Source organism: Tympanuchus pallidicinctus, unplaced genomic scaffold, assembly GCF_026119805.1.
Source record: "Tympanuchus pallidicinctus isolate F22 unplaced genomic scaffold, pur_lepc_1.0 scaffold4, whole genome shotgun sequence".
NCBI classification, from domain to species: domain Eukaryota; kingdom Metazoa; phylum Chordata; class Aves; order Galliformes; family Phasianidae; genus Tympanuchus; species Tympanuchus pallidicinctus.
Genome location: NW_026294758.1, coordinates 17,534,997 through 17,562,652, shown reverse-complemented (window position 1 = coordinate 17,562,652; position 27,656 = coordinate 17,534,997). Strand labels below are relative to the sequence as shown.

General features: G+C 36.3%; 1 protein-coding gene across 3 annotated transcripts in view; it reads left to right on the top strand.

Annotated features, from left to right (window-relative positions):
- The window catches only part of KIAA0825 (KIAA0825 ortholog), a 227,043-nt gene that overhangs the window by 20,607 nt on the left and 178,780 nt on the right, over nucleotides 1-27,656 (top strand). For 2 of the 3 annotated variants that reach the window (XM_052700574.1, XM_052700575.1), the window contains exons 2-3: nucleotides 8,035-8,174; nucleotides 19,874-20,042. In XM_052700574.1, coding sequence (XP_052556534.1) covers nucleotides 8,044-8,174; nucleotides 19,874-20,042 — 300 coding nt within the window. In that variant the 5' untranslated portion in view covers nucleotides 8,035-8,043. Of the gene's footprint in view, nucleotides 1-8,034; nucleotides 8,175-19,873; nucleotides 20,043-27,656 lie in introns of those variants that run through there. The other variant, XM_052700576.1, reaches the window with a different exon arrangement.

Sequence of the window (27,656 nt, the reverse complement as noted above, 5' to 3'; positions counted from 1 at the left end):
ACATGTTAATGCTTCATTTTAAACACATAGCAACTTTTGTCACAGCACAATGAATTTTGATTTTGATAATGTTTCCAGTATTGCACAGGAGTTTCTTTAAGGAAGAATAGATAGCCCTTAACTAGATGACCTTTGCTATCTGTGGTATTTACTACGTGTCTTCCAAAATCAGTCATTACTAAGGTAGAGGTTTCCCTTGGTACTGGAGGAAGAATGTGGTCAAGCAGACAAATGCTGTGATCAGTATTTAAGACTGTTTCTAACATACTTAGTGTAAGTGGTGCCAGAATTATTCATCTTCAAAAAAGCAAGCATCCTACATGCTATTCAGTTGTCATAGGACAACCCATTTATTGACCTGCACTTACATAACAGAAAGTCTTGGACTGTAACTTAATTTTTTTTTTGTAAGGTAGTTTTCAAGTGCTTTATCTAGATGTCTCTGTTGTCTGTGTCTCGTGGGTGCTTTCACCATAAGCACAAGCCATATTTTTCACTTTCACCTTCATTCATTTTGTTTTTTTCTAGAAGACTTTGGAGAGTTTCTTACTTCCCCTGCTTCCCAAGACTTTCTCCTGGCACAAATCTATAGGAACACAGGTTATCAACGCAGAAAGTGGTAGCTGCTGTCACTGTATTTTGGAATCAGGACCTCACTTTATCTTATGAACCTCACAGGAGGACTTATGCTTGTCAGACATGTTTGTGAATTATCCGCTTCATCGTCCTCCTGGCATGTAAGGGCATAGGGCCTTCACCTTCCACATATTCCAACATACAGCACAACCGCATGATAATTGAACAATACCTAGTATTTTTATTCTTTGTGTCTTGTGTTTGCTTACAAATTCTGACTAAGTACAGCAGAGTCGATTACAGTCACATATTGTAATTCTATTAGCTTAATAATTTTCCCAAAACTTCAGGAACTTAATTTTCTCTGAGTCTTCTATTCTTTTGTAAAACACGGCTGAAATTAGCAAGAGGTGAGCCTGGGCTAATGGTGAGAGAAAAATGCACAACATAACAGTTGTGTAAGCCGCATTTGGCTTGGAAACTAGTATTTAAAGCAAGAACATAAAAAAAGGACTGAAGAATAGGAGATGAGAAGACAATATACCCTTTAAATCAAAAAGAGTTAAATATGGAAAAAATAAGAGAAGAGTAGGAAATACATTTTTTTCCCTTGCATTCTAAATGCATGTGCTTTAGGAAAAGATACCATGGACAATGAGGAATATCATGTTTTTACAGGTGAGCTATGATTGTTGTCACTTCTGCTAAGGTAAAAAACCTTTATCTGAAAGACAAGGGAAGCAGATGTCTTTAAGATTATTTGGTCTTGTCCACTCTCACAGTTTGTACATAACAAAACATTCTCAGCCAAAGCATTGTGCCTCTCTTAGGCTTCATCATGAATTTGATGGAATGCTTAAAATAAGAGAAGTGTAGGATTCTTTCAAATTCCAAGTTGAGAATTGTATATTTGCATCTGATTTGATCAGTTGGCTATTTTGAAGATTTTGATGAGAAACTCAGAAACTTGATGTTTTCATTGTATACTCCTAGACATTGAGAATGGGTGTGTACAAACAGATGCATTTTATTCAAAGGAGGCTTTCTTTTGCAAGCTTGAAAATAGCCAACACAATCTAGAGCTAGATCCAGTTCAAAAGATAAAGTAAAGTAGAATGTCATTACCTTTCTTAGTTTATTTCCAAGGTATACAGAATCTTAATGGTGTTTATGAAGTTGAATATTGTGGTAAAATGCAATGTGTTACTCCACTATTTAGTACCTTACTTAGCATTAAGCAGTATGACACGAAACATTAAGAAATTGCTATACCAGCAAAAATTAATTCAAAATTTTTATATAATAAACAAAACATTGAAAAGAAATAAGAGGAAAGAAATAATGAGTAAAGTATTTTAATGCTTGTCTCGTATCCTGTTGTTGGGAGAACTTTTTTAGGACTATATATAGAATTTATTAAAATGTTTTAGTAATAATATTTGGGAAAAAAAATCCATGATATTTATATCACTAAACAAGCCTCAAAGATCATAACTAAAAGCTTGGACATCCCTAAGAGACATCTCTATTGAGTGTTTCTGTATTTCATTTTTATAAAATTGGTATTTTTGAACCTTCTGCTTTAAATTGAGAAATATTAGAAGAAAATGGGATGTCCAGGAGTGAGGGGAGTGAAATTCAGCCCACGTTTTAAAAGCCGTGGTCACAGGCAGTTCTTGTAATCCTTTTTAAATATAATAGTTTCGTTGGAAGACTATTGCCAGTAAAAAAATTTAACAACTCTGTATCTGATCTCCTGAACTATAAGACCTCAAAGGTCTTGAAATTTCTTTCCTTTAAATAACATCATCCTCAAAGAGTATTGTGCTAGGATGGAGGATTTTGAAATAAACCAGAAGAGAAAAGGCTTTTACGACAAGCACAGAAGTCTGTCTAATACGTATTTGCAAAGTTTTTAATGGAGAATGGTGAGTGTTAGGTTCTTTAGAAATGCGTTAAAAGATTAGTTCTTTTAGTACAGTCCTTATAAACCTGTACAATTTGAGACATTAATGACAAGCAAGAAAGCAAGACTATAGCAGGTGGATTTGAAAGTATAACTATGAGGGATTAGGTGTTTATACAGTACTGCCTCTTCTTTCTGTGTTTGTACATGAAAGAAAGTGAGGAAATTCACACACTATCCCTAAATAGCATCGCCTGTTGCTACAAGCGAAAAGACGATTCTGCAGTAGATGCACCATTATTCTCACATACAGTAGATATCTTTCACTTCTGTCCTTCTGGGGAAAAAGACCATGCAGTGTTTCTGAGTAAAGTAGGCCTTATGCCATGTAGACATGTAAGACATTACACCAGGCTTATTCCTTTTTTTTTTTTTTTTTTTAGATATAATGGAGTTATAAATAAAAAATAAAAAAATATAATTGCAGTGGCATCTTTGATTCTTTTGTTTTTACTACAGAATGCCAGAAAAGTGAGGAAAGCAAGAAGTCAAACTTCTGTACAAACAGGTTTTGGGTTTTTTTTGTCAGTTATGGTTTTAGTCATTGTAAAGGCTAATAAGAAGATGAGGGATACCACCGACTTTTCTCATGTAGGTTGTGTAATGTTTGTTGGTTTGTTTTCCAAAAATTGCTGGCTGATACATGTTGAATGCTGGATATTGTATACTATGTGGCTCCAGCTGTGGGGTAAATAGCTGAGAGACAGAGATGATATCAAGAGTGTTTCACTTCTCAGAAATAGCAGTTTCTTCTTTTCTGAAGATTATATAGTTATGTTGTGCTTTATTCCTTTTTTTTGACGTTACTCCTTAGGCGTTTCTTTGCAACTCCAGACTTCTTTTAAAGTCACTGCCTTTGACCGATAGTGTTTGGTTAAGTTTATGTAAATGAGAATTCTCTCTTTGTCTTTGAGAATCTCTTACAAGTTTCATGTAGAGGGAAAACAAAGAAAGCAGTGCTGATTTTCTTCTTTGTTTTCTCAGCATTTCACTTTGTGATCCAAAGAATACAAGCAAAGTCATAAGGAGAACTTGTAGATCTCAATTTTAAATTTTTGCATGCACAGGTATATATAAAACAGGACAAAGCATCATAGTTTGGAGAACCCACAAATGTTAAAAATCATGACATACAATTTTCTGCAGAAATACATGTTAGCTGATGCTTAGTATAGGAAGATTTCTACAGGAGCTACGTATCTAGTCTGTTTTCAAGGCTTTGTACTTCTCATTTGGTGGCTTTTAACTGTCTTAGATCAGAGAACTGCAACCCAGTGTTACTCCTTTAGATACGAGACAAACTGAGGGCTGTGTTTCTTCAATCCTATGTATTATGGTGTGTCCTAATCTCACTTTCTTATTTGCTGTCTTTTATAATGGAACAGTCTGAGGGGAAGAATGTGTCCAATGTGATTACAAATTTAATTATAGAAACTGAGAATATCTCTTTGAAAAATGCAGGGGAAAATTTGTTTTATATATATGATGGTTAAAACTAGAGTATAAAATTAACATTTAAATATAAAATATCTGCAGCAGAAACATTATAAAATATTTTTACTAAAACATGCTTCAGAGTTACTCGTGGCATTCCAATTATTATCTAAAAACTGCCCACATTAATACTACTTTTGGTATGCATTGAATGTTCTTGTTTCTGGCACTAGATGGTAATATTTTTGTGAAAGCTGTGTATGCTTTGGCAAAATCTGGATAATAGGTGGATATGAAAAGGTAACTGGAAAATATAAATAAAGACCTTCTGTGTCTGATTATTAACAGAACCTAAAAGGATTTATTATTTTATAAATTGAAATTTTGATTTCTTCCCTTTTTTACTGTTTTATTTTAGGCATAAAATTTTGAAAAGATTTCTAAAAGGGTGAGTTGATTAAAAAGCTTTTAGTAGTATATATCACAATAGATCTCAAAAAATTCTGATTTTTAAATGTATTTCTTGTGTTAGTCCTATATTGTGTCCAAAAAAACTTTAAATATTCAGTGATACTAAATCCAGTGCAGTAGGAATTTCATATTGAATATTATCTTGAGCCATTCCCATCTCTATTGCTGTCTGCTGTGCAATTGCAGATGACATCTTCTGTGCTGTAAAGTGGCTGGGAACAGTTGTGCAACTAAAGACAGATAAGGAAAGTCATTGTTAAGATGATGTTTTGAAAATGTAAGCTTAGTGATGAAAAATCTTGTCAATTCTCTCATCCCCCTGTAGTTTTACAAGGATGCGAGGGCAGTAAGATATATCTCCTTTAAGATAAGAAGCAGTGTCAGAAAAAAAGCTTCAGTGATTTGGCTATCTATGTGTGCATACAGTGATTCACTTTGAAATATCCCTATTTACAAATCACAGGTACACTGAAAGCCTCCTTTTAAACTAATGTTAATGGTAATAGTTTTATTTTCCTGGATACATGCAGAATGAGATCTCTAGGTGTAAAATTTATGAAAGTAAGTATTCAGATGGTTAAGTTGACAATTAAGTAACAGTCCAGGAAGTTTGACTGCCAGGATGTTGTGTTGCACAAAGCTGAAGTGCATAGCATTATGTGTGGGGAAAAAAAAAGTTAATAAATGATTAAACATATTGCATAATAGTTTCTAAATAGTTTCTAAATACTAAATACTAATAGTTTCTAAATACTTTGTATGTGCAAATTATTATTTAAATGCAAAGTATAAATAGTTATTTAAAAGTTACCTTGAAAAATACTGAAGGTTGTACTGAAACTATTTGGAGATAATGTTTCATTATGTAAGAGCTAAAATAATACATTGACATTAACTGAATGAAATTAATGACATATCTTGGGTTCTTGTTTAACCATTGAATGGCTTTTCAAGGACCAAATTGAAGAGTTGTAGTATAATTAGATTCAGCCTACACTAGTCTTTGTCTGGAAATGAGTCTGGAAATTGAATAAAGCAGTACCAGCCTACCCTTTCTTTTACCACTAAGGGGTTTTGTCTATGCATATATGTGAGTTATGGTAAATAGCAGAAGTTATCATGCAACCAAAACAAGGAAACTAAACCTTAAAGCTGTATTGAGATTTATTTATTTATTTATTTATTTACCTGTCCAGGTGATGTGCACTATAGCAAAAAAATTGCCCACATTGCTGTGATATCTGAAACAGACTTCAAGTCAAAATAAGAATTGTAATTGACTAAGGTAATAGAGAAATAAAGGAGGATCAATATGAAGTATTTATCAGTAAAAAAATCTGTCAACATTTAGAATCAAGTCTGGGTTGAAAAGGACCTTATCTAGTTTCAACCACCTGCCATTTGCAGGGTATAATTTTATTTAATTTACAATTTACAATTTAATTTTAATATACAAAGTTGCTAGAAGTGTTGGAATGGATTTTTATGCAGTAGAAATAATGTTCTACTAGTAACAAAACACTCATTGTTGAAACCTTAAAGTAATGGGGTCTGTGTCATAAACTGGGAGAAGTATAGCTACATTCTACTGCCATCAGGAGGTACTGCGACCCAAGTGCAAGACCTTGCACTTGGATTTGTTGAACCTTATGAGGATCACCTGGTCAAGCTTGTCTAGGTCTGTCTGGGTGTCTCTCTAGGGTAGCATCTCACTGGGCTGGTAGCTGGCTTTGGCATGGCCATGTACCATCAGACAGGGAACCAGTCACTTAGGGCCTTGGCACCAGTTGCACTGAGTGATCAAGTTGAAGTGATTTATATCTTCTTGTACTTGCTCTTTCTTCTAAAACATTTTTGCTTTTCACTTTTTCAACATTACAGTCTTTCATTGCGGGAATAGTTTTTGTATGAAGGAGTAAACTACTGACCAGTTAAAACTTTTTTTGAAAATTGGTTAATCAAATGTTGCTTTTGCTCCCACAAACCAAAAGTGAAAGAAATAATTACCTTGTTTTGACAAGTGAACTGAAAATGTATGACATGCAAGTCTTACAGGAATGCCTACATGAAAACCTGGCTGTCATGTTTACAAGGTGATTTTTTTTTCCTATGAAAAAGCTACATCTGAAAATATTGGGAAGTCTTTGCATTGTTATTTGCAGAGAGGTATTCTATAGCTTCTGAGAATTTTAGAAAGTGTTATATCCATTAAATGTTTATTGTCCTAAACTGTTAATTCAGATGTGCAAAGTAGTAAGATTTAAGATACCTTCAGCCCATAAATTTGTTTTGAAAGACCCAGACCAGAATCAGTGGTGACACTGCCTTGAAGAAATGTGGCATTCTGCTATTTGTACGTCTGCACTCATATTTGAGAACATACTGTCTTGGCCTTCTGTCTTTATCTGATGGCTTTTTGGAGCAAGTATCTTGCAGACAGTTCACTCAGGATTCATCAGTCTATTTCTATAGTAGCATCTCAAGGTAAATTCCCAAAATGTGACTGGAGGCATTTCCATAAAAAGAGAAGGGCGGCTTATCTGCTAGCAATGGGGCTTAGAAAGTGTTATTTATGCCATCACTTCTGAAGATTCACATAAGCTTAGCAGCTTTTTGCTCAGTTGAAGGCTTAGTCCTTTAGAGAGCTCAGTATTAAATGGGAATAAGCAATATTTTGAGGAAAAAAAGTGTCAGTCTTGACAGTTTAGCAATTGAATGCTAACAGAGTAGGCAGTCACAATTTGTTTTTCAGTATAGCTTGCTAGTGATAGAAGGCTTTTTTTTTTAGTGAAAGTACAATGAGTAAGTATTCACAAGACAAGCTGTAATCCAAGGCCATAAAAATGATCCAAGGGATGGAACATCACCCCCACAAGGACAATCTGAGAGAACAGGGGCTGTTCAGCCCGGAGAAGAGAAGGCAGAGAGAAAGTCTGAGAGCTTTCTCTTCAGTGGCTAAAGAGGGCTATAAGAAGGAAAGGGACAGACTCTTCATCATGGTCTGTAGTGATTGGAAAGAGGAGATGGTTTCAAACTAGAAGAATGGAGATTTAAAGTGGATATAACAAAGAAGATTTTTACAGTAGGAGTGAAGCACTGGCACAAGTTGCCCAGAGAGGTGGTGGATGCTCCATTCCTGGAGACGCTCAAGGTCGAGCTGGAGGGGATTCTGAGCTGAATGTGCTTAAATACAAGAAAACAGTTACTACTGAGGAGAAATGCACATACAGAAAATAAAATATCCACTAATGTATATATTTATAATTTCTAGTCATTATAGTAAAAATATAATCGTAATATAATGAAGAAAGCTTCTATTCTGGCTGATATTAAAATAACTGATTTTTTGAAAATGGAAAATGAAAGATGCTAAAAAAAATTGTCTTTTTTTGCAGGTGCATGTCTCTATAGAACTATGCTCAGAAGCGGACATTAGGTTTACTATTCAACAATAATTTTAAATTCCTTACATAAAAGCTTACCTTACTAATATAAGTGTTTCAGAAGAAAAAACATTGTAAACTTCGATACTTATATTGTGATTTTTTTTTTCCTTATTTAACTGATTTTCTTTATGTGTTTTACAGATTCTGAATATGGAATGGGGAGGAGAGTATTCTCTTGATTCTTCCAATTTAGACTGTTTATTAAATGTTCTCCCTGGAGAACTGGAGTTTCAACAGATCCTTGATGATCTTGATGAAAAAATAAAGAAGAATTCTTCTAGGTAAAGACAATGTTATTTCTATCTTAGTGAAAGTACTTATATTTGGTAAGAAATGCACTTTTTCTCTTCTTTCTTTTCTAGTAGCAGGTTAAAATTCTTAAAATTGTATCTGTAGTAATTTGCATTTTTCACTTGAGCATTTAACAGTATTTAATACCACTTAATTTTTATGCTATGGTCTTTCTCTGCATGGTATTTTTAGCAATTGAATTATCTTAATCTTAGGAATTATGGCAGTAGGTGTGATATTGGAAGAAGAAAATGTGTATTCCCATGGCAGTTAATATTCCCTATTGCTATGAGTATTTTTATTCACTGGAAGCTACAGAATTCTACAGAAAAAAATTAAAATCGGATCGCATAGTGTCCGTTAAGCAATTCTAATGAAAATAGAAAATGCAAATAATTTGTAAATTTTATTGTTTTTTATATAATTCATTATTTTTCTACTTTAATTACATTTATGGTACAGCAGAGGATTTTATAACTAGAATTTATTTTCAAATATGTGTAATTGTCCATTTTTTATATCATATGTAGGTCACTCTGAAAATAATGCCTTCTTTTTATTTCTATGAAATATAAATAAAAGTAAAGTTTTCATGCCTTCTTTGTACTTTGAAAAGCGTTGGTAGTATTTTATAGCTGCACTCTCTAGTACTGTTAGAATACTGTCAAAGATGCTCTTATAGAAATAAACTAAGTGCGCTTTCAAAAAAAAATAATAACAAGAGTACACTCAAATATAACAAGTAGCATAATTTCATATTAAATTTTGTTAGTGTTTACCTTTTGGCTAAGGTATTCATGCTAGGAAGACACAATTTCAAAGACTGCCTTCATAACAACTGGTTTAAGATTATGTAACTTTTAATGAAGCCTACATTTGTGGGGCTCTTTGTGTCTGTTACCAACCAGCTTCCTGAATAACGGAGATAAATCTTTGCTGTTCTTCACTGAAAAATGATTTAGGTAATCTCTGTGTTACTGTTACATTGCTTATGCCAAGCTGAGAGATTTTTATGCTTTTGTTTGTATTATTCTTACCTGTTTTTTTTGTTTGTTTGTTTGTTTGTTTTAATGTAATATTTTACTGTTTACAGATGCATTGTGATGATAGATATTCTAGGCTAGCAATGAGAGTGAAGATCCCAGTAATATGCTTTGAGTTGTGGACCACTGCAGAGTACAATTTTCTAGGTGTTGATGTTAGTGAAATGTGGATATTTGGTGTTCAGTTTCTGCCATAAAATAGTAATAGATGTTTCTGAAGTATGTTACTCTGGAAAAAATTAGCATCAGCATATTTGGCAAATGTGCAAACTAGATATTGTCAGCTCTTCAACTAGCATATAACACTGATTTTGTCATTGTTGCCAGCTTGAAAGTTAGAGTGATTATCAAGATGATTCTGTGGAAGGCATGCCTTATTACTGTTTCTTTTCAGTATGTCTTAGGTTTGTGCTACTGGCTGAGAAACCTTCACTCTCCGCTCTTCCTTAATAGTATTTTATATCAATTAGCACTATATGTTATGTTTAACATCATCAAAGTGAAAATATATTCTGATTTTTAAGAAGGTTGATAGTTCCTTTTGCAATGTTAGTCACAGTGTTATAGAATGGCTTGGGTTGGAAAGGACCTTGAAGCCCACTCAGTTCCAGCCCACCAGGTCGGGGCCCAGAGCCTCATTCAGCCAGCCTTGAACACCTCCAGGGCTTCTCTGGGCATACTGTGCCAGTGCCTTGCCATCCTCTGAGTGAAAACTTTGCATTTCTGTTGAACTGACACTTATGCTAGTTTTTAAACTAATTTGTACAAGGAAAATCAGAACATAGCTCTGTTGTTACCAGGTGATATTTTGCTTCTGTAATATGTCAGTTTCAGAAATGGAGAGGAGTTTAAAAGAAGATGGACAGCAGCTGATGTGACTTTTAAATTAAAAAGAGTATTTTTATTGCTAATATATTAGAGGTAGCATGGAATGAAATCATTTTCAAGTTACCATTGATCTTTATAAGTGGTATGATAACAGCAGCTCTATGTGCTACAATGATACAATTGGAATACAGCCTATTTTTCATCAGATAGATTTATGATTTTATTATACCACTGAGAATAAACATAATAGTATACAGCATATATATATTTTTAAAAATAAAACATTGTGCAAGAAATTGTGATCCAAAAGTGCATAAATCACTTCAATGCTCATTTATTGCCTTCCAACTGAATAGCTTTTATAAAATTGTATGACACAACAAATCAGATCTCCTTTTCAGCACTTTGAATTACTTTGGTATTTTTGAATTGAGCCAGTTCTGTCTGGCACTATAACAAAGGGGAAAAAAGCCATATATGGGAAATTGTTGTATTTCTAACTTTTAAGAAAGTAAGCGGTTCATGCATTCATCGTTATAAAGCAGAACTCTTTTTGCACCTGAATGTTAACTTTATTTGTATGGTACTTTACCAAACCCGGTGAATATGGACTCTCAAAAGCACTGTCATTGCTGACCTGTTTTACCTGCAGAAGTCGTATCAGATTACTACTAGCATGAAGCTGTATTCATAATCTCATTAGGACTGCCTTTCGCCTTCAGCGTTTTCCCTCACGTATGCTTTGACTTAATCCTTGTGTTCAGAAGTGAGTTGTTGGATTTTTGTTTTCTAATGTAGATGCGTAAGAGTTTGTAGCAGTTAATTTCTTAAATAAGGTACAGGGTTTAAACCAAAGTTACCATGCATACTTTAAATATGACTGTGGCATGAAATCTTTCTAGCAGTTGATTTGTGTGTGTACAGTTTTCAGTTAGGTATGTGACTGACTGCTTTGTAGTGGTGATGAAGCAGGGCAGATTCTATGAGGCTGTAGGTCAGTGTGAGGTATTCCACATCTTCTTCAACAAAACAATTACTCCAATTTCATCAATTTTATTTACTAATAATTATATTTCCCCAATACAGTGCAGACCGTATCTTTCTGAGGCTTTTTACAAAGGCTTATTTTGACTTCAGTCCATAAACTTCAGCCTGACTGTGTAATTAACAGTCACCTGAGATTTCAATGGTCTTTCATCACAGACTCCTGTAAGGTCAGGATTAGTGAGTACTTAGAGCATTGCATCTTGTCCTTTGTAATCAGCACTTCAGCAACTAACAAGATCCTGAACTTGCAGACTTTAAAATTATTAGAAAAGTGCCTCAATCAGAATGTTAGTATTATGTTTTCCAGTTCTTTTGGTTGTTGATTACAATCTTGCTACTGTGTGTAGAAACAATTCTCACCACTGATACTTCACAACAAAAAGATGGTAATTTCAGGCAAGGTATTAAGCACTGATATATTTTCCTGTATCAGAATTGTCGTATACATGGGTTTATGTGTTTTTAAATTATGATGTGCTGCAAGACTTGTCTTTCCCCTTTTCATTTGAAGAAAATTTTTCTTCTCTGAAGTTTTCAGGTAGAAGCTATGCTTCACTTTCTTATTATTCAAAAGAAGTAGAAAAGTTTTGGGATCTCCCTCCAAAATCCCTAGTAGTCATTGAGTATTTCTGAGAATTTCTAACTACAGCCAAGGTTACACAAAAAATACAATTGTTTATCAGAGAGAAAAACCCCAGCACTCTGTGCATATGTAGTGTTTAATAGAAAATTTAGTACTTTTTTAGACTCTAGAATAAAGTTACTAAAATTGTCAAAACGGTACCTATTTAAGCACTGCCAGGTACTAATTGCTATAGAAGAATAATAGAACTGAGAAGATAATGTGATTTTATTTCTGTTCAGCTTGTGTTTTCTTTGTGCCTGATCACTGAGTTGAGGCAGTTGTTTCGTAGTATTTTGGTAGCTTTCTTGCTAGAAACTATAACAAAGAAAATGCCTATTGGAATTACACTGCTAAAAGATTCTCTGGACGTTCTTTTACTACTCAAAAGTATATAGCAGGTCTTCTGTAGCAGATTTCCAATTGATATTGTTGATTTTACTTGAAATACTCTGTATCACAGCAATCAGGCTTGTCAAGAAATATAAATGACAATAACGAAGAAATATAAAGTTAGTGCTTCTGTCTTCAGAAGTTGATGGAAAGAATTATTTCATTAATTTAAAAGCAACCTACCTGTTCTTAGTAAAATACATGTAAACACTGATGGTAACAACAGATCCTCATGCATATGAAGCTTAGCAATTTAAATTTAACCAATATCAATGTCATATTATGGCTGCTCCATATGCTATATAAAGTAAATTGAAACAGTGCTCTTTAGGAATTGAAAGGAATAAGATCATTCTTCAACTCACTGATAGTAATCTTAGATAATGGAGAATGATGCATGATGATTGCAGCCCTCATTGGTACTGTGTTCTTCAAGATGTTTCATTATAGTAAGATTTCAATATGTTCCGCTATAGCACTTGGTTTGAGACTGATTTGTCCCCCAGTTTGTTGCTGCAGTCATATCACAAGCAGTCTCTGCACATGATTAGGTTATTCCTAAAAACTCTTATTGACTTAATAAATAGGAGCACCTAGCAGTTCTTAAACTGAGACTGTTTCTCTGCAATATGAACACTTACAAATGATGTCAGTGTGATACTCCAGAAAAGTACGAAGTACTCCTAATGTGGACAGAGGTCCACACAGAACTTAGCTTAGACTGGAATTTAGACTCTAAAAAAAGCCCTGAGCTGTATTAAGGAGAACCATTTCAATGAAATCGCATTTTCACTGGCATAATCTAGTGGTCTTCTATGATGAACTGACCGCATTGTTCTACAAAGGGAAGACACCTTGACATTCTTGGTGGAGAATGCATTCAACGGCTGCTTTTTAGCTTTTAGAGCAAATCTCTCTCTGCTCTCTGAGGGCTTTGTTAGGAAAGTTTATCTCTTTTGCAGGGGCTGAGAACTTGACTTTGAAAAGTCCATGTGGACTGCCAATATTCTGTGATATTTGTAAACTTTGAGCACTGCTATTTTACTTCTCTGAAGAGAAAAAAAAATGCTTTCTCTTGTAAAACTGCTTTTCAAGGGACTGCATGCCTTCATTTTTTCTCTTTTAATGCTCAAAAAGGCTGTGCAGGGATTCCTTACTCCCCATTCACAAGTTGATTTGTCAACTAGAGAGTCAGGGAGTGATCAGCAAAACTCACTCACCTTTTAACAGCCCGTTATGGCCAGTCTGTAAAGCCAGTGGAGAATGGAGGTTGATGGTAGACTATCATGGCCTGAATGGAGTCATACCCCCACTGAGTGCTGCTGTGCTGGACATGTTAGAACTGCAGTATGAACTGCAGTCAAAAGCAGCCAAAGAGTATGCCACCATTGACATGGGTAACATCTTCTTTTCTGTTCCTTTGGCCACAGAATGTAAGCCACAGTTTGCTTTCACCTGGAGGGGCATTCAGTATATTTGAATCCATTTGCCCCAGGAGTGGAAACACAGCCCTGGGTTGTGTTGCCATGGGTTGATCCAGACTGTATTGGAACAGGGCAGTGCTCTTGGACACATACAGTACACCGATGACATTATTGTGTGTGGCAACACAGCAAGGGAAGTTTTTGAGAAAGGAGAACAAATAATCCTTCTGCATGCTGATTTTTCTTATTAAGGAAAGCAAAGTGAAAGGACCTGCCCACAAGATTCAGTTCTGAGATATAAACTGGCAAGATGGATGTTGTCACATCCCAATGGATGTGATTGACAAAATCACTGCCATGTCTCCACTCACTAATTAGAAAGAGACGCAGTCTTTTCTGGGTGTAGTGGGCTTTTGGAGAATGCATTGACTACCTGGCCTTCTGCCACATCTTTTAACATGGTTCCCCAACACAGGAATGATGTGCAGCTTTTGTAGAGGTTCCAGAGGAGGGCAAAGAAGATGATCAGAGGGCTGGAGAACTTCTCTTAGAAGACAGGCTGAAGGATCTGGGCATGTTCAGCCTGGAAGAGAGATGGCTGTAAACAAGAGAGAAATCAACTTTTAACAAGGGTAGATAGTGATAGGACAAGAAGGAATGGTTTTAAACTAAAGGAGAGGGGGTGTCAGTGGATGGCTTATATTGAGAAAGTGGTGAGGTGTAGGAAGAGGTTGCCCAGAGATATTATGGATCCCTGGAGACATTTAAGGCCAGATTGAACAAGGCCCTGGGCAGTGTGATCTACTATATGATCTAGTGCTTGGCAGAGGGGTTGGAACTTGAAGATCCTTTGGGTCCCTTCCAACCCAAGCCATTCTGTGATTCTGTGATTGCATGATTCTGGAATGGTAAATAAATAATTCTAATTGCAAGCACTGATGTACTGCTCGCTCAGAGGCTCAAGTTATTCTTCATGTGGGACTAAAGATTTCTTGAAAAATCAGTCAATTAAAAAAAATATATCCATAGGAGTATAACTTTCAGATTGTTTTGCTACAGACAAAGGCTAAATTTTCCTCGCAGTTTTTCCACTCCTCAGTATTTCAGTGGCTACTTCTTTATTTGAATTGCTGAATAGTTTCAAAGACAAGTGGAAACACTCTTGCAGTAGAAATTATCTGAGAGCTAAGACACCATCTGATTTAAATCCTTATGTCACAAACTTCTAAAAATGATGAAAATATTCTGCAAAATACTAACATTTTTCCGTGCTTTTTTTTTTTTCCTCTGGCATCTCCTAGTGACCATTGTTAGAAACATGCAGAAATTCTGTTGTACAATACACAGATTTTCTAGTATTGTACCAATAAGCTGGTTTTCAATAGCAAAATTAAAGAGTTTCTGGTTGGGCTCAGTAATGTCTTAACTTTGGAACTCAGACATCTAAAAACATTCACTGAATGCCTTGTCATATCTCTAGATTTAAGAGTTTCAGAAAAACTCTTTTGGAAAAACAAGCAACACAATACAAATGGAGCAAACACATAGTTAACTACAGTAATCAGGAAAAAGAATGATTTCCCTTTTGTATTCCAAATTTTGTCTGCCTGATACTGATAAGGAGGAGTACAAACATAGCTGTATTTTTTCTATTGACCCCACACATGATATGAAGATAACTCCTGGTCCTATCATTGTATACTGATTATCAGTTGATTTCATCTGGACTTATGCCTGTTTTTTTTTTTTTAAAACCCAGAGATTATTTAAATAAAATTTGGATTAAAATTTAAATTTTAATTCAATGTTAATTTTAGTTAATTTTCAGTGAAAAAGAATTATTTGGAAAAAAAAATTGATTGTACCCTTCTTACAACTGTAATTTTAAGAATATATTATATAATGTGCATTAAGCACATTTTTGCCATCAAGATCATGTATTTTATTTTTTTAAAAACTTCAACAAATTTTGAAAATAGACTCATTTTCTACACTGGCAGTAAATGATAAAGCTTTAGATACTGTCTTGTACAGTGAGGATAATTTTAATAATATTTGGAGGAAGCCTTCTGCTTTAATTGCTTTGAACTCATATAATATATAAAACCTGTAGTTTTTTTCAGAAGTATCCAAATTCCTAAATATTTAATAATGTAATTGTTTTAAAGGAGTAAGTATACAAAATTAATCATGTTCATGTAATACTGTATTTTGACAAAAATCTTAAAAGCGAGAAATACCAATATTTTTGAGATCATGTTCAGCTATGGTATGGTGTAAGTAAACTGTATGAAAATATTTTTACTCAATGGAAAACAGTTTTAGTACAAGCAGCCTATTTATTGAGATAGAAGGATTAAACAAAATGATTAGAATTATCATGATTAGTACCACAGGGTTCAATGAAATTTATCCACATAATCCCCTTATCAGTCTTAAGAAAAACTGCTAAGATGTCTGGGTTTGTGAAGACTGTAGCCTTTTCATAGTCCACAGTTTCTCAAAGACAAATGTAAATATTGGTTCCTAATTAAAGAACATTGCAGAGACCAACAACAGTAGTCCCCTTTACAGTGCATGTTGCCATCTGTTGGGTGTGAATGAGACACTTCAGTATGGCACAATAAAAAGCCTTTGTTTGTGTCTCAGAGTCAAGGTGTATGCTTTGTAGTCCTGGGAGCATGTTTCACTAGTTGAAAAAGATAAATGCCAGTCTTTTATCAACTTTAATCCTCATGCCTGGACTGTTCTATCAGGAACCTGACAAGGTCACTTGCAGAGAAAGATTGTGTGGAAGTGATTTGTCCTGATAGTGCCCCGATAAAGTCCTTATGAGAAGGTACTTGTTTCAGTCCACTTCATTTTGACATCACTGATGCTCAGAGAAATCTCAAAAAGATTTTCACTTCAGTCTTATGGAGGGTGTTCTATAGGCCACCCAAGTATTAATAAATGTTAATGTATATTACCATCTCTTTATTTACAGAATTTGGTTTCTGAAGCTAATGCAGCTGTAAACTGCGATGTCTTCATCTCAATGAAGTAGATAAGCTTTCATTTGTCTTATCTTTATGCATACAACAGTTATAACCATAATTCATAGTGAATACAATTAAATGTGTGAAAATAAGCTGTTCCGAATGTCCTGCTTATTTTGATGAAATGGTTTTTAGAAGTTGTACAGCTTTCATTGCTTTGGAAACTTTACATGTACTTCTTTTTTTCCCTTTCAAAATGTTAATAATTCTGCACTTAAGTACTTACGATTGTCATTGCATTCTGTATGTACCATCAGTGCATTTTATCTACTCAGCTTGTTCACAGTATCTACTGCTATATATTATTGTATTGTATTTGTTTTATGCAACTTGCACATAAAAGGAAAACAGTCTACTGTTTATCTCAGAACATAATTTGATGTGATCATTTTCTTACTGTTTTACACTGATTTTCAAAAATGACAATTCAAACTAACAATCAGTTCCCAAAAGTAAGGATGATAGTGATTTATTTTTTTGCTGCTGATCAGAATGTGGCAACTATTGGGAAATTAGGATACACTGTATAATATCTGTAAAAAAAAAAATCAAATGTAAATCACTCAATAAAGGAGAAAATCTAGTAGACAAATCAAATAAATACTTCTTCCACATACTGAAAACAGTGCTGCATGTGCTATCAAATGACGAAATATGAGGGCTGCTCCAAAATCTTCCCCTATATTCAGCACTAGTGAGGCCGCACCTCGAGTGCTGTGTCCAGTTTTGGGCCCCTCACTGCAAGAAAGACATTGAGGCCCTGGAACGTGTTCAAAGGAGGGCAGCAAAGCTGGTGAGGGGTCTGGAGCACAGGGCTTATGAGGAGCGGCTGAAGGAGCTGGGGTTGTTCAGTGTGGAGAAGAGGAGGCTCAGGGGAGACCTCATTGCTCTCTGTAACTTCCTGAAGGGAGTTGTAGTGAGCTGGGGGTCGGCCTCTTCTCTCGTGCCAGTAGTGATAGGACCAGAGGAAATGGTTTCAAGCTACGGCAGGGGAGATTCAGGCAGGACATGAGGAAGTATTGCTTTTCAGAAAGGGTGGTCAGGCAGTGGAATGGGCTGCCCAGGGAGGTGGTGGAGTCATCGACCCTGGGGGTGTTCAAGGAAAGGCTGGATGTTGTGTTGAGGGACATGGTTTAGTAGGAGCTATTGGGAATAGGTGAACGGTTGGATGGATGATCTCTTAGGTCTTTTCCAACCTTGGTGATTCTATGATTCTATGATTCTATGAAAAGTAATGTTCCCTATTCCATTATGTTGGCCCACAACATCAGAGGCGGATATTGGTGGTATGGCAGTAGAGGTTGAACCTTTACACCAATATCCTATTACATTTTGTTGCCCTGTGACAGATGGCAGCGGACGAGTGCTTTGACAGAATGGCGTCTGACATGGAAGTGTGGATGAAGCAAAAGTGTGTCATTGAGTTCCTCCATGAGGAAAATTGATACCCACACTGACATTCACTGATGCTTGTGGAGCAGTTATGGATACCCAACAGTAGGTGTGAGCATAGTGAGACCAAGGGTGGTATGCTTCAGCAGTAATGATAATAACCATGGATGATCTCCATTGGTGCACATTTTTATGAGCACACGTGCAGGCTCTTGTTCATTGCTAATGAAAATGCACAGCTAATGGTGGTGACTGTTAAAAAAGAGTGTTTTGTAGCTTAGAATTTCCTCTGTCAAACACTGTTACTGTTCTCTTTGTAGATGTTATAGTTTCAATAGGAATAAATAGGAGGCATTACTTTTGAGCAATCAGTGTGTGATAAGCAAAGTGACTTTTCATCTCTTGTTACAAATTCATATGGGTTATTAGCGTTTGAGGTTTTTTCTTTATTCATATTTACAGTGAATCTCATTTTTTATAAATGTATAGAAAATGAAACTTCCTATCCAGATAAGTTATTGTGAAGAAAATGTCGATACTTTACTCCAGGTTACTAATTGAAGAAGATGTATTAGTTGTATTGCGTTTGCTTTCAAAAAGTAAAGGTCTCTAAGCTAGTGTTCTAGTCCGTATTTATTCACTTTGATTTGTTTCTCAATTTCATATCTTTACTCTTCTCCTATCTTCCTTTTCTGGTCTTCATCTTCTCTTTTTTAATTTAATAAAAGTATTAAGAGAGCATATGGAGAAGAACAAGCATATTTTATCTATATAAAACAAAAGGGCAAGTGGCAGTACATTATGCCTTCTTGTTTGGCTGATGTCATGAAAATAGGAAGCAACATGATTAGAAGTATTAGGCAGTAAAGTATTTGTAAACATCTGAGTGCTTACTAGTGGTAGTATTTCTACTACTTTGGTAGTATAAATAAATGAATTTTAATTTGCATCAGCTCCTATATCTTTTATCAGCTCTAAGAATACGAATAAGTACTATACTCCAAAATCAAATAAAATTGTAGTGAGAATTGTTTTTCATTGCAGTAAACCAAAATTCTGTCTTAAGTGTTGGTACTGTTTGTTTTATACATAGGACTGCATGGATCTAGGAAGTGCTATTTTTTCTAATGGAAATGGTAATAAACATTAAGTATTACTATATAAGAAAAGTAGATCTTAAAGAATGAAAAGGTATTTTGGTAGGAAATGATGTAGAATGTGATTGTTTCTAGATTTTTCTGTTTTATTCTTTCTGTGTAGGTGCCCATAACAATAATAAGGAAATCTTTTCAGATATAAGGCTTGTGATTTTTACAACTGGAATCACAGTAATTACTGTATCAACCGCACATCAATTCACAGACAGGAATCTTAGGGTGTGGATCAGCTACTTGAAAACAAACTGTTTCCTTCAAATTGTTCTAATAACAGCAAGTAAAAGAGATCTGATTTCTCAGCAGAAGTGACTCTAAAATTCTTTTCAGCATTTGCTGTGATGTGTCAGTTGGTCTTTATGAAGTTGTTAATGTATCTTATGTGCTGTAAAAGAACCACTGATTGCTAGAATCAAACATTCAGCTTTGTATATGGTAGCTGATTCGGTTTATATTTGTTTCTTTAGCTAATTGAGCACCAAGGAGCAGATGTCAAATTAAGCAATATCTTATTCACCGATTTCTTTACTAGAAAGTACAAGATTACTTGAGAACTTTTTCACATATGTATTTTAAGGTTAAAGCTGAAATTTCAAACTTCATTTTATGAGAGTAATTTGTTAAGAAGGACTAGTGTTACACGTTAATTTGAAATAGTTGTTCCTTTTGAGATATGGAATATATAGAACACTTTTATTTTCAATTTTTTTTATGGTTTTTTTTTTTTTTTTTTTTTTTTTTTTTCTAGCATGGAACAATGTCTTAAAGATCTGAGATCAGAAGTAAATGAAATATGTACTGATGAAATACTACAAAGCACAAATGACTGCCTTCAGTGGTTAAACAACTGCAATTTTGTTTCTCTCCGTCCTTCATCTACACAGCATGGAGAACTGATGGAGTTCCTTAGGACTCTGGTAAAAAAATCTTTACTGAGTGGTGTAATTTTCGGGACAGTTGGTTATAGTTTGAGTTGTTTCTTTCTTGTCTCTCTCTATGGTGAGTATAGTTCAGAAATTTTTCTATGAAGTTTAGTACCATTTGCTTATGTTTCCTTCTGATTATGTCCTAACTGCACAGATTTGGGGCAAAATATTTTTACCGATTATTCCACATGTTGGGCACTGCTAGGCCTGTTTTGTAAACCCATGTAGATGAAAACATGTAGATAAAAACATATGAAGTTACTGTAGGCATGTTATGGCTTGTTCTTCACATGTATCAATATGAATGTTATCCTTCTGATAGTTCTCCTTTACATATTATTCAATCATTACCTTTCTACCTACTTTTACTAATTTGAAATGCAGAAGCTATACCCATTTTTCCAGTAAGTGCAATTGAACTTATCTAGAAATTCCATTTCACTTCAGGGAAAAAAAATTATGATTATGGAAAGTTATCCAAACTTTATATGCAAAGTTAATCAGAGAATATAGATGAGGAATTTTGAAAATTTAATTGACTAGACAAGTGAAGGGTGATAACTAAGTAAATGGCAGACTGCAATTTTGTGTGTTAACCACGTGTGTGTGATATATACATATATGCATATATACCGGTGTCTAAATAAATCTAAACCTTATTGTCATGGTTTTATGGTTTTTGGTTTTCAGTATTCCACATCAAAACATCATGTAGTGCACTGGCAGTTAAAGTGTTAATACTCCAATTCCAGTTACCTATCCCTATAACATGACTTATGGAAGTCATGGGGTCTGGCCCTTCCATGTGGGGCGCTCTCTTACTGCCTGGCAGTGGGTGCTGGAGGGTGCTTTCGTAGCCGTTCCAAGCTTTTCAGGTTTGACTTGGTCTCAGGAACTCTCTCTCTCCTATCTTATTTGATTTATTAGTCTCAATTTCAATTATATTGTATTATATTGTGTTATCTTGCATTCCGATAACACAGTTAGTAAAATAAGTTTTCCTCCATAGGTCATTGCCACTGTTTTTTTCCTTCCTTGAGCCCAGCTCCCATCTCCCTATCCCTTTTCCCTTTCCTTTCTCATTTTGTGGGGCCGTGGGGGGGGCCTACTGCCCTCCGTCACAGGCATAGATTGATCTAGTTAACTCCGTGACAGTTTTTGGTGGAGAATGCAGGCGTTAGCTGCTTTTTAGCTTTTAGAATCAAATACTCTCTCTGCTCTCAGAGAGCTTCGTTAGGAAACATTATCAGTAGTTCAGGTTTCTGTGCTGAAAAACTTGACCTTGAAAGCTCAAGCGTACTGCCAGCATTCTGGGATATTTGTAAATTTTGAGAACTGCTTAGTCTGGACAGTGGTTTTTCCTTTTTTTTTTTTTTCTCCTCTTGTCCCCCTTAACCCCTTTTTAGTAGCTACCAGCGATGAACCCACTCTTTATCGTTGAGGCAGTGTGTAAGGGATTAAAAGCCATTATTTTACTTGCAACTTATTGGCCAATTGTCAATGACATGATTAGTTGTTGTGCAATTGTGATCATATATAACCAAACAAGGGCACTGATGGAGACATCTGCGCAGTACTTATATGCGATGTGGTATGATTGGAATTTTGATGTTTACATTCCAGATGGAATGGCTAATTTTTCAAACAACTACATCCCAAATGGAGTAGCTAATTTTAGAAACAACAGAATGTTCACACAGGTTTCCAGGATTTCTTATCAGTTTGTCACATGTTTTTTGAATGTTGAATTAATACTCATTATGATGTGCATGTATGTTATCAGTCTCCCTGAATGTATTCCAATGCATTCATGATATGTGGAAGGAGTCTCTTCTAAAACCAGAGAATGCTGACTGGCAGGGAATATGGAGAGGTTTAGGAAAAATCTCAGAAGTGTGGGGACCCACAGTGTCATGGGATTTCATTCTTGAACACCTGTGGGATCGCAAGAAACTAAGCCAGTATTTGAGTCAGAGACGATGCGGCTTACATAAATCCAAGGAGGTACAACTTATTTGCGGTTTGGCTTCTGTTTACCGCGCCCTGTATAATGCTATTCTGGAGAGAGAGAGTTTCCGAGCTGAGGTTCAAGCCAAAGGGGAAAATCTCCAAGTCAAATCTGATAAATTACAGGAGACACCAGTAACAGTATCAGTTGCCCCTTTGGAAAACAAGAAATGGAAATGAGTGTCCTTGCATCTAGAATGGAAAAAAGAAGAAGCGGAGGAGGAGGTGGAGGGTGATCCAGGTGAGGGGCCCTCCTCAGAATCACCATCATCAGGAAAGGTAAAAGGAAAAACTAAGAGGTATGCAGAAAAGAGTGATGAAGAGGAAGTCTCTATTACTACTCGTTGGCCTCTGAAGATGACTGAAATCCAAGGCTCAAGAAAGGAGTTTACACGGTGCCCGAATGAAGCTCTCGTTTCCCGATTGCTTCGCTGCTGGGACAGAGGGGCCAGTAGCTTGTCTCTAGATGGTAATGAAGTTTGCCGACTAGGCACCATTGCGAGAGATCCAGCTATTGACAGAAGGATTAGTGGATATTTGGATGGGGCTGCCATTCCTCTGGGAACAAGTGTTAATAGCCGAGAAGGAATGGCATCCCTTCAAAGACTGCTTGAAGCCTGTGATGAAAAGGTGGGATACAGTTGAAAAGGGTATCCAGTATTTGAGGGAAATAGCCATGGTGGAAATGTTGTGACCCTAACTTTATTCCAAACCACCCACGCCAAGACCACAACCCTGAGAAAGTGAGGACGACACCTGATATATGGTGGAAAATCACAACAGCAGCACCAGAAAGATACACCAGTACACTAACAGCAACGTTAGACAGATACCAGGACCCACAGAGAAGACTCTTAGGTTTTGAATTGATTCTTACGCTCCAAAACTATAAACAACTACTCCCAAACCACACTTCCATTTCCGCTATCTCACACATAACGGACCAACTGAATGAGAGAAAGAGAGAAATGTAAGAGCAAAGGTCTCTAGTAATTAATCATGATAAACCTGTAGTAGTATCAGAAATGCTTGATGAAGATCAGGATAATCAAAAGAGTCTAATGAAGCAGCTGATCAAACTAATGCAAATTCAACTAATTAAAGATGATGAACCCTCCTTCTCACATGCACCATCAAAAATCTCAGCTGTTAAAGGCAAATGCTTTTCGGCTGCAGTAAAGAATACTGCATTGCAATTTGCCTTCTGGCATTACCTACGTGACCATGGGTAGACACAATGAAGTGGCATGAACAAGCTACTCCTGTACTACAAGAACGGATGAGAGAATTACAAAACAGATCAATTACCAGTGCGCTTGCTCCAGTTACCACAGGTAATGAATAGAGGGGCCCCTCTCTCAGTCAGGGAGAAAAGGGATAATAGAGTTTATTGGACTGTGTGGGTTTGATGGCTTGGCACATCAGAACCACAGAAATATAAGGCACTAGTGGATACTGGCGCACACAGTGCACTCTGATGCCCTCGAGTCATGAAGGGACAGAATCAATCCATATTTCTGGAGTGACCAGGGGCTCTCAAGAGTTGACTGTGTTGGAGGCTGAGATAAGCCTCGCTGGTAAGGACTGGCAAAAACATCCTATTTTGACGGGCCCAGGGGCTCCATGTATACTAGGTATTGATTATCTCAGAAGGGGGCATTTCAAGGATCCTAAGTGATATAGGTAGGCCTTTGGAATAGCTGCTGTAGACACAGACAACATCAAGCAGCTGTCTGTTTTGCCTGGCCTGTTAGAAGATCAATCTGTTGTGGGGTTGCAATGAGTAAAATAGCAACAGGTACCAATTGCTACAAAAACGGTGCACAGACAGCAGTACTGCACCAACAGGGATTCCTTGCTCCCCATTCATAAGTTAATTCATCAACTAGAGAGTCAGGGAGTGATCAGCAAAACTCACTCACCTTTTAACAGCCCGTTATGGCCAGTCTGTAAAGCCAGTGGAGAATGGAGGTTGATGGTAGACTATCATGGCCTGAATGGAGTCATACCCCCACTGAGTGCTGCTGTGCTGGACATGTTAGAACTGCAGTATGAACTGCAGTCAAAAGCAGCCAAAGAGTATGCCACCATTGACATGGGTAACATCTTCTTTTCTGTTCCTTTGGCCACAGAATGTAAGCCACAGTTTGCTTTCACCTGGAGGGGCATTCAGTATATTTGAATCCATTTGCCTCAGGGACAACACAGCCCAATCATTTGCCATGGGTTGATCCAGACTGTATTGGAACAGGGCAGTGCTCCTGAGCACTTGCAGTACATTGATGAAACCGTTGTGTTGGGCGGTACAGCAGAAGAAGTCTTCATGAAAGGAGAGCGAATAATCCAAATTCTTCTGCCAGCTGGTTTTGCTATTAAGGAAAGCAAAGTGAAAGGACCTGCCCAGGAGATTTAGTTCCTAGGTATAAAGTGGCAAGATGGCCATTGTCACATTCCAGTAGATGTGATTGACAAAATCACTGCCATGTCTCCACTCACTAATAAGAAAGAGATGCAGTCTTTTCTGAGTGCAGTGGGCTTTTGAAGAATGCATGTTCCAAGCCATAGCCTCATTGTAAGCCCCCTTTATCAGGTGACACGGATGAAGAAAGTTTACATGGGGCCCTGAGCAGCAGCAGGCTTTTGAACAGGTTAAGCAGGAGATAGCCCCTACCTTGGCCGTAGGGCCATTATGGACAGGACAAGATGTAAAGAACATCCTCTACACTGCTGCTGAAGAGAAAGATCCCACTTGGAGTTTGTGGCAAAGAGCCTCAGGAGAGACCTGAGGCCAACCCCTGGGGTTCTCGAGTTGAGTGTACAGAGGGTCTGAAGAGCACTACACTCCAACTGAGAAGGAGATCTTAGCTGCGTATGAGGGGGTTCAGGCTGCTTCTGAAGTAGTCGGTACTGAAACACAGCTTCTTCTGGCACCTCGACTGCCAGTGCTGAACTGGATGTTTAAAGGAAAGGTTTCCTCCACCCATCATGCTACTGATGCCACTTGGAGCAAGTAGATTGCAATGATTACACAACGAGCACGGATGGGGAACCTCAGCTGTCCAGGAATCCTAGAGGTCATCATGGACTGGCCTGAAGGTACAAAGTTTGGAACATCACCAGGAGAAGAGGTATTGTGAGCTCAAGAGGCCCCACCATACAATGAACTACCAGAAAATGAATGGCTTCCGTAAGTGTACAGGGATAGGTACCCAGCACTGGAGCATTAACACTTTAACTCCCAGTGCACTGCACAATGTTATGATGTAGAATACCGAAAACCAAAAAATGTAAAACCATGACACTTATCCAGTGAATTATTCTGGTTTGCTTCTTTGTCATGGTTCCATTGTAGGATTGCAATATCTCTAGGCAGAGATTCTCTGTATTGGTAGAGGAAATCTAGTTACAAGCAGTGCAGTATTTTTTCGTTTGGGATTTCTTCTGGCTAAAGCTTAAACTTCGTCAAATCACTTTGTTTATTTTGACTCATGAAACTGGCTGTTGATCTATCAATCACTTAAATTCCACTGAATTCATTATTTGTAGCCACAGATCATTTAAGATTTTTCAAATCATGAAGTTCTAGAAATACTAGGTCTTTAATGTTCACGTGTTGAAGAAATGATTTAGTTCCTTTCTGACACAGGTGATCAGTTTGAATGTTGCTGTTAATAATCACCCTGCTCAAGAGTGTTGGACTGCTACTTGTCATACCTGATCTAGACAAAATGAGAGAATCTCATGCTGACTTGCAAAGTTTTTTGTTACTCCTCTTAGTCTAGTTAGATCCTTACGTAACACCCTTAGGAAAGGTGATGACAATGGTGGCTTACATACCTGTGTCCACTCCCTGCGTTCACCTTCTGTCAAGTCTGTTCAAGCCATTTACCGGAACACCAGGTGGTGGCATTTGTTTGGGAAATTCCAAAATGTCTCCATGTCTGGAATACCTTGGCTACATCATACACAAAATTTGCTTTCTAGTTCTTCAGCTTCCCAAGAGTCTACAGACTTCATGTTAGTCTGGCTGTGGGCTGTAGAGGTCAGTTAAACTGGTAGGCTGATAAACAGAGAGTGAAGTGTGAGAAGCTTTGAAACATTAATGTTACACAGATTATCACAAGAAAAACAGTGCAGCTTGGGAATTGGGACATTTCTATTTCCAGGCTCTTACTTTCTCAGATAATCCAGCCTGTTGTGTAGGTGGGACTACGGATGAAAAGTGTGTATATATTAGCATAAGTAGTCCTTCTGTAAGGAGTTAGACTCACAGTAGATAACCCTTAGGTCCATAAACACGTGCATTAAACTGTTTGCAGTAGTATTCAGCATTAATGAGATTATTACAGTTTGACCTTTCTTAACTGAGTGTTTCCATCCACTGAATTAATTACTCAGTTAAATAAAAGCTTGCAAGTGACAAATTAAGTAACATCATACAATATATCTTCTAAGATTAGCCTTCCTTTTGCCTCAGGACAGTATTTCTATTTGTTCTTACACCCCTTCCCATATGTGTGTTTTGTTAGGAATTTCGTTTAACTTTTAAGCTGCTAGAACAATATTTTAAAAATAATGCCAAGTTCCATATATGCAGTGGCTAATTAGCTATATTTAGGTTTTTTATTAGTGTGATATTCTCAAGAATTTCAAGAAACTCGTGGAAACACTAAGAGATTCTTCATAAAGACTAAAAGTATTCTATTATGTGAAATTCCAACATTCTATTTGATATTTTGTAGTTTAAAATAATTAGAAGCTGAGTATGTATATGAACACATCTTCACTGAAATAACTTCACCTAAAATAATGGCATTTTTAAAAAGAAAATCTTTGTAATATTGGATATATGTACTAACATAACTGGAACTAGCCTAGATTAGATAGTGAAGTGCAAGTCTCATCCTATGTACTGTTATCACAGATTTCCTGGGCTCAAAAGAGAGCTTTTCACATTTCTCTAAAATTGCTAGATGTTAATTTGAATGTTTTACTATTATTTTTTCCCCTGGGAGTTCAACAGTTTTCAATCATCAGAAAAAAAAAAGAAGTTCCAATGCTGAAAAATTCTTATGACTGAAAAGATTAATAAAAAATCCAAAAGTAACACTGAAATTTTTGTCCTAAATTTTGTTTTTTTTTTAATATTAATTTTAAAATTTTATTAATAAATGGTTAAAGTGAATATTTTATATTTCAAAATTATTACAGTAGTACGATACTCCAATATTATTTATTTCTCTCCTTTTCAGAATGAGAGAGGAAATAAAACCAGTAACTCTCTGCAAATAGAATTAACTAATTAATTAGTTCTGAGGGTGGAAGATCACTGGAAGTTGTTTTGTCCATCTGTACAGTCAGATAGCTAGGATAAAGGACATAGGAGGGAGTTCTTATCCAAGAACTATCCTTTTGCAGTTTGCAATGATCCTTTCCTTGTTGGAAGACGTAGGAGGGAAGTGGTGGGAGGTGTGGAAGCAGATGAGAGGGCCTCTACACCTTGGTTCGCCTAAAATTTTTCTGCTTGATTCCTGAAACCCAGAGATTTAAGAATGCAACCTATTTCATTCATTTTTCTTTTGACTGTGATGGGAGATC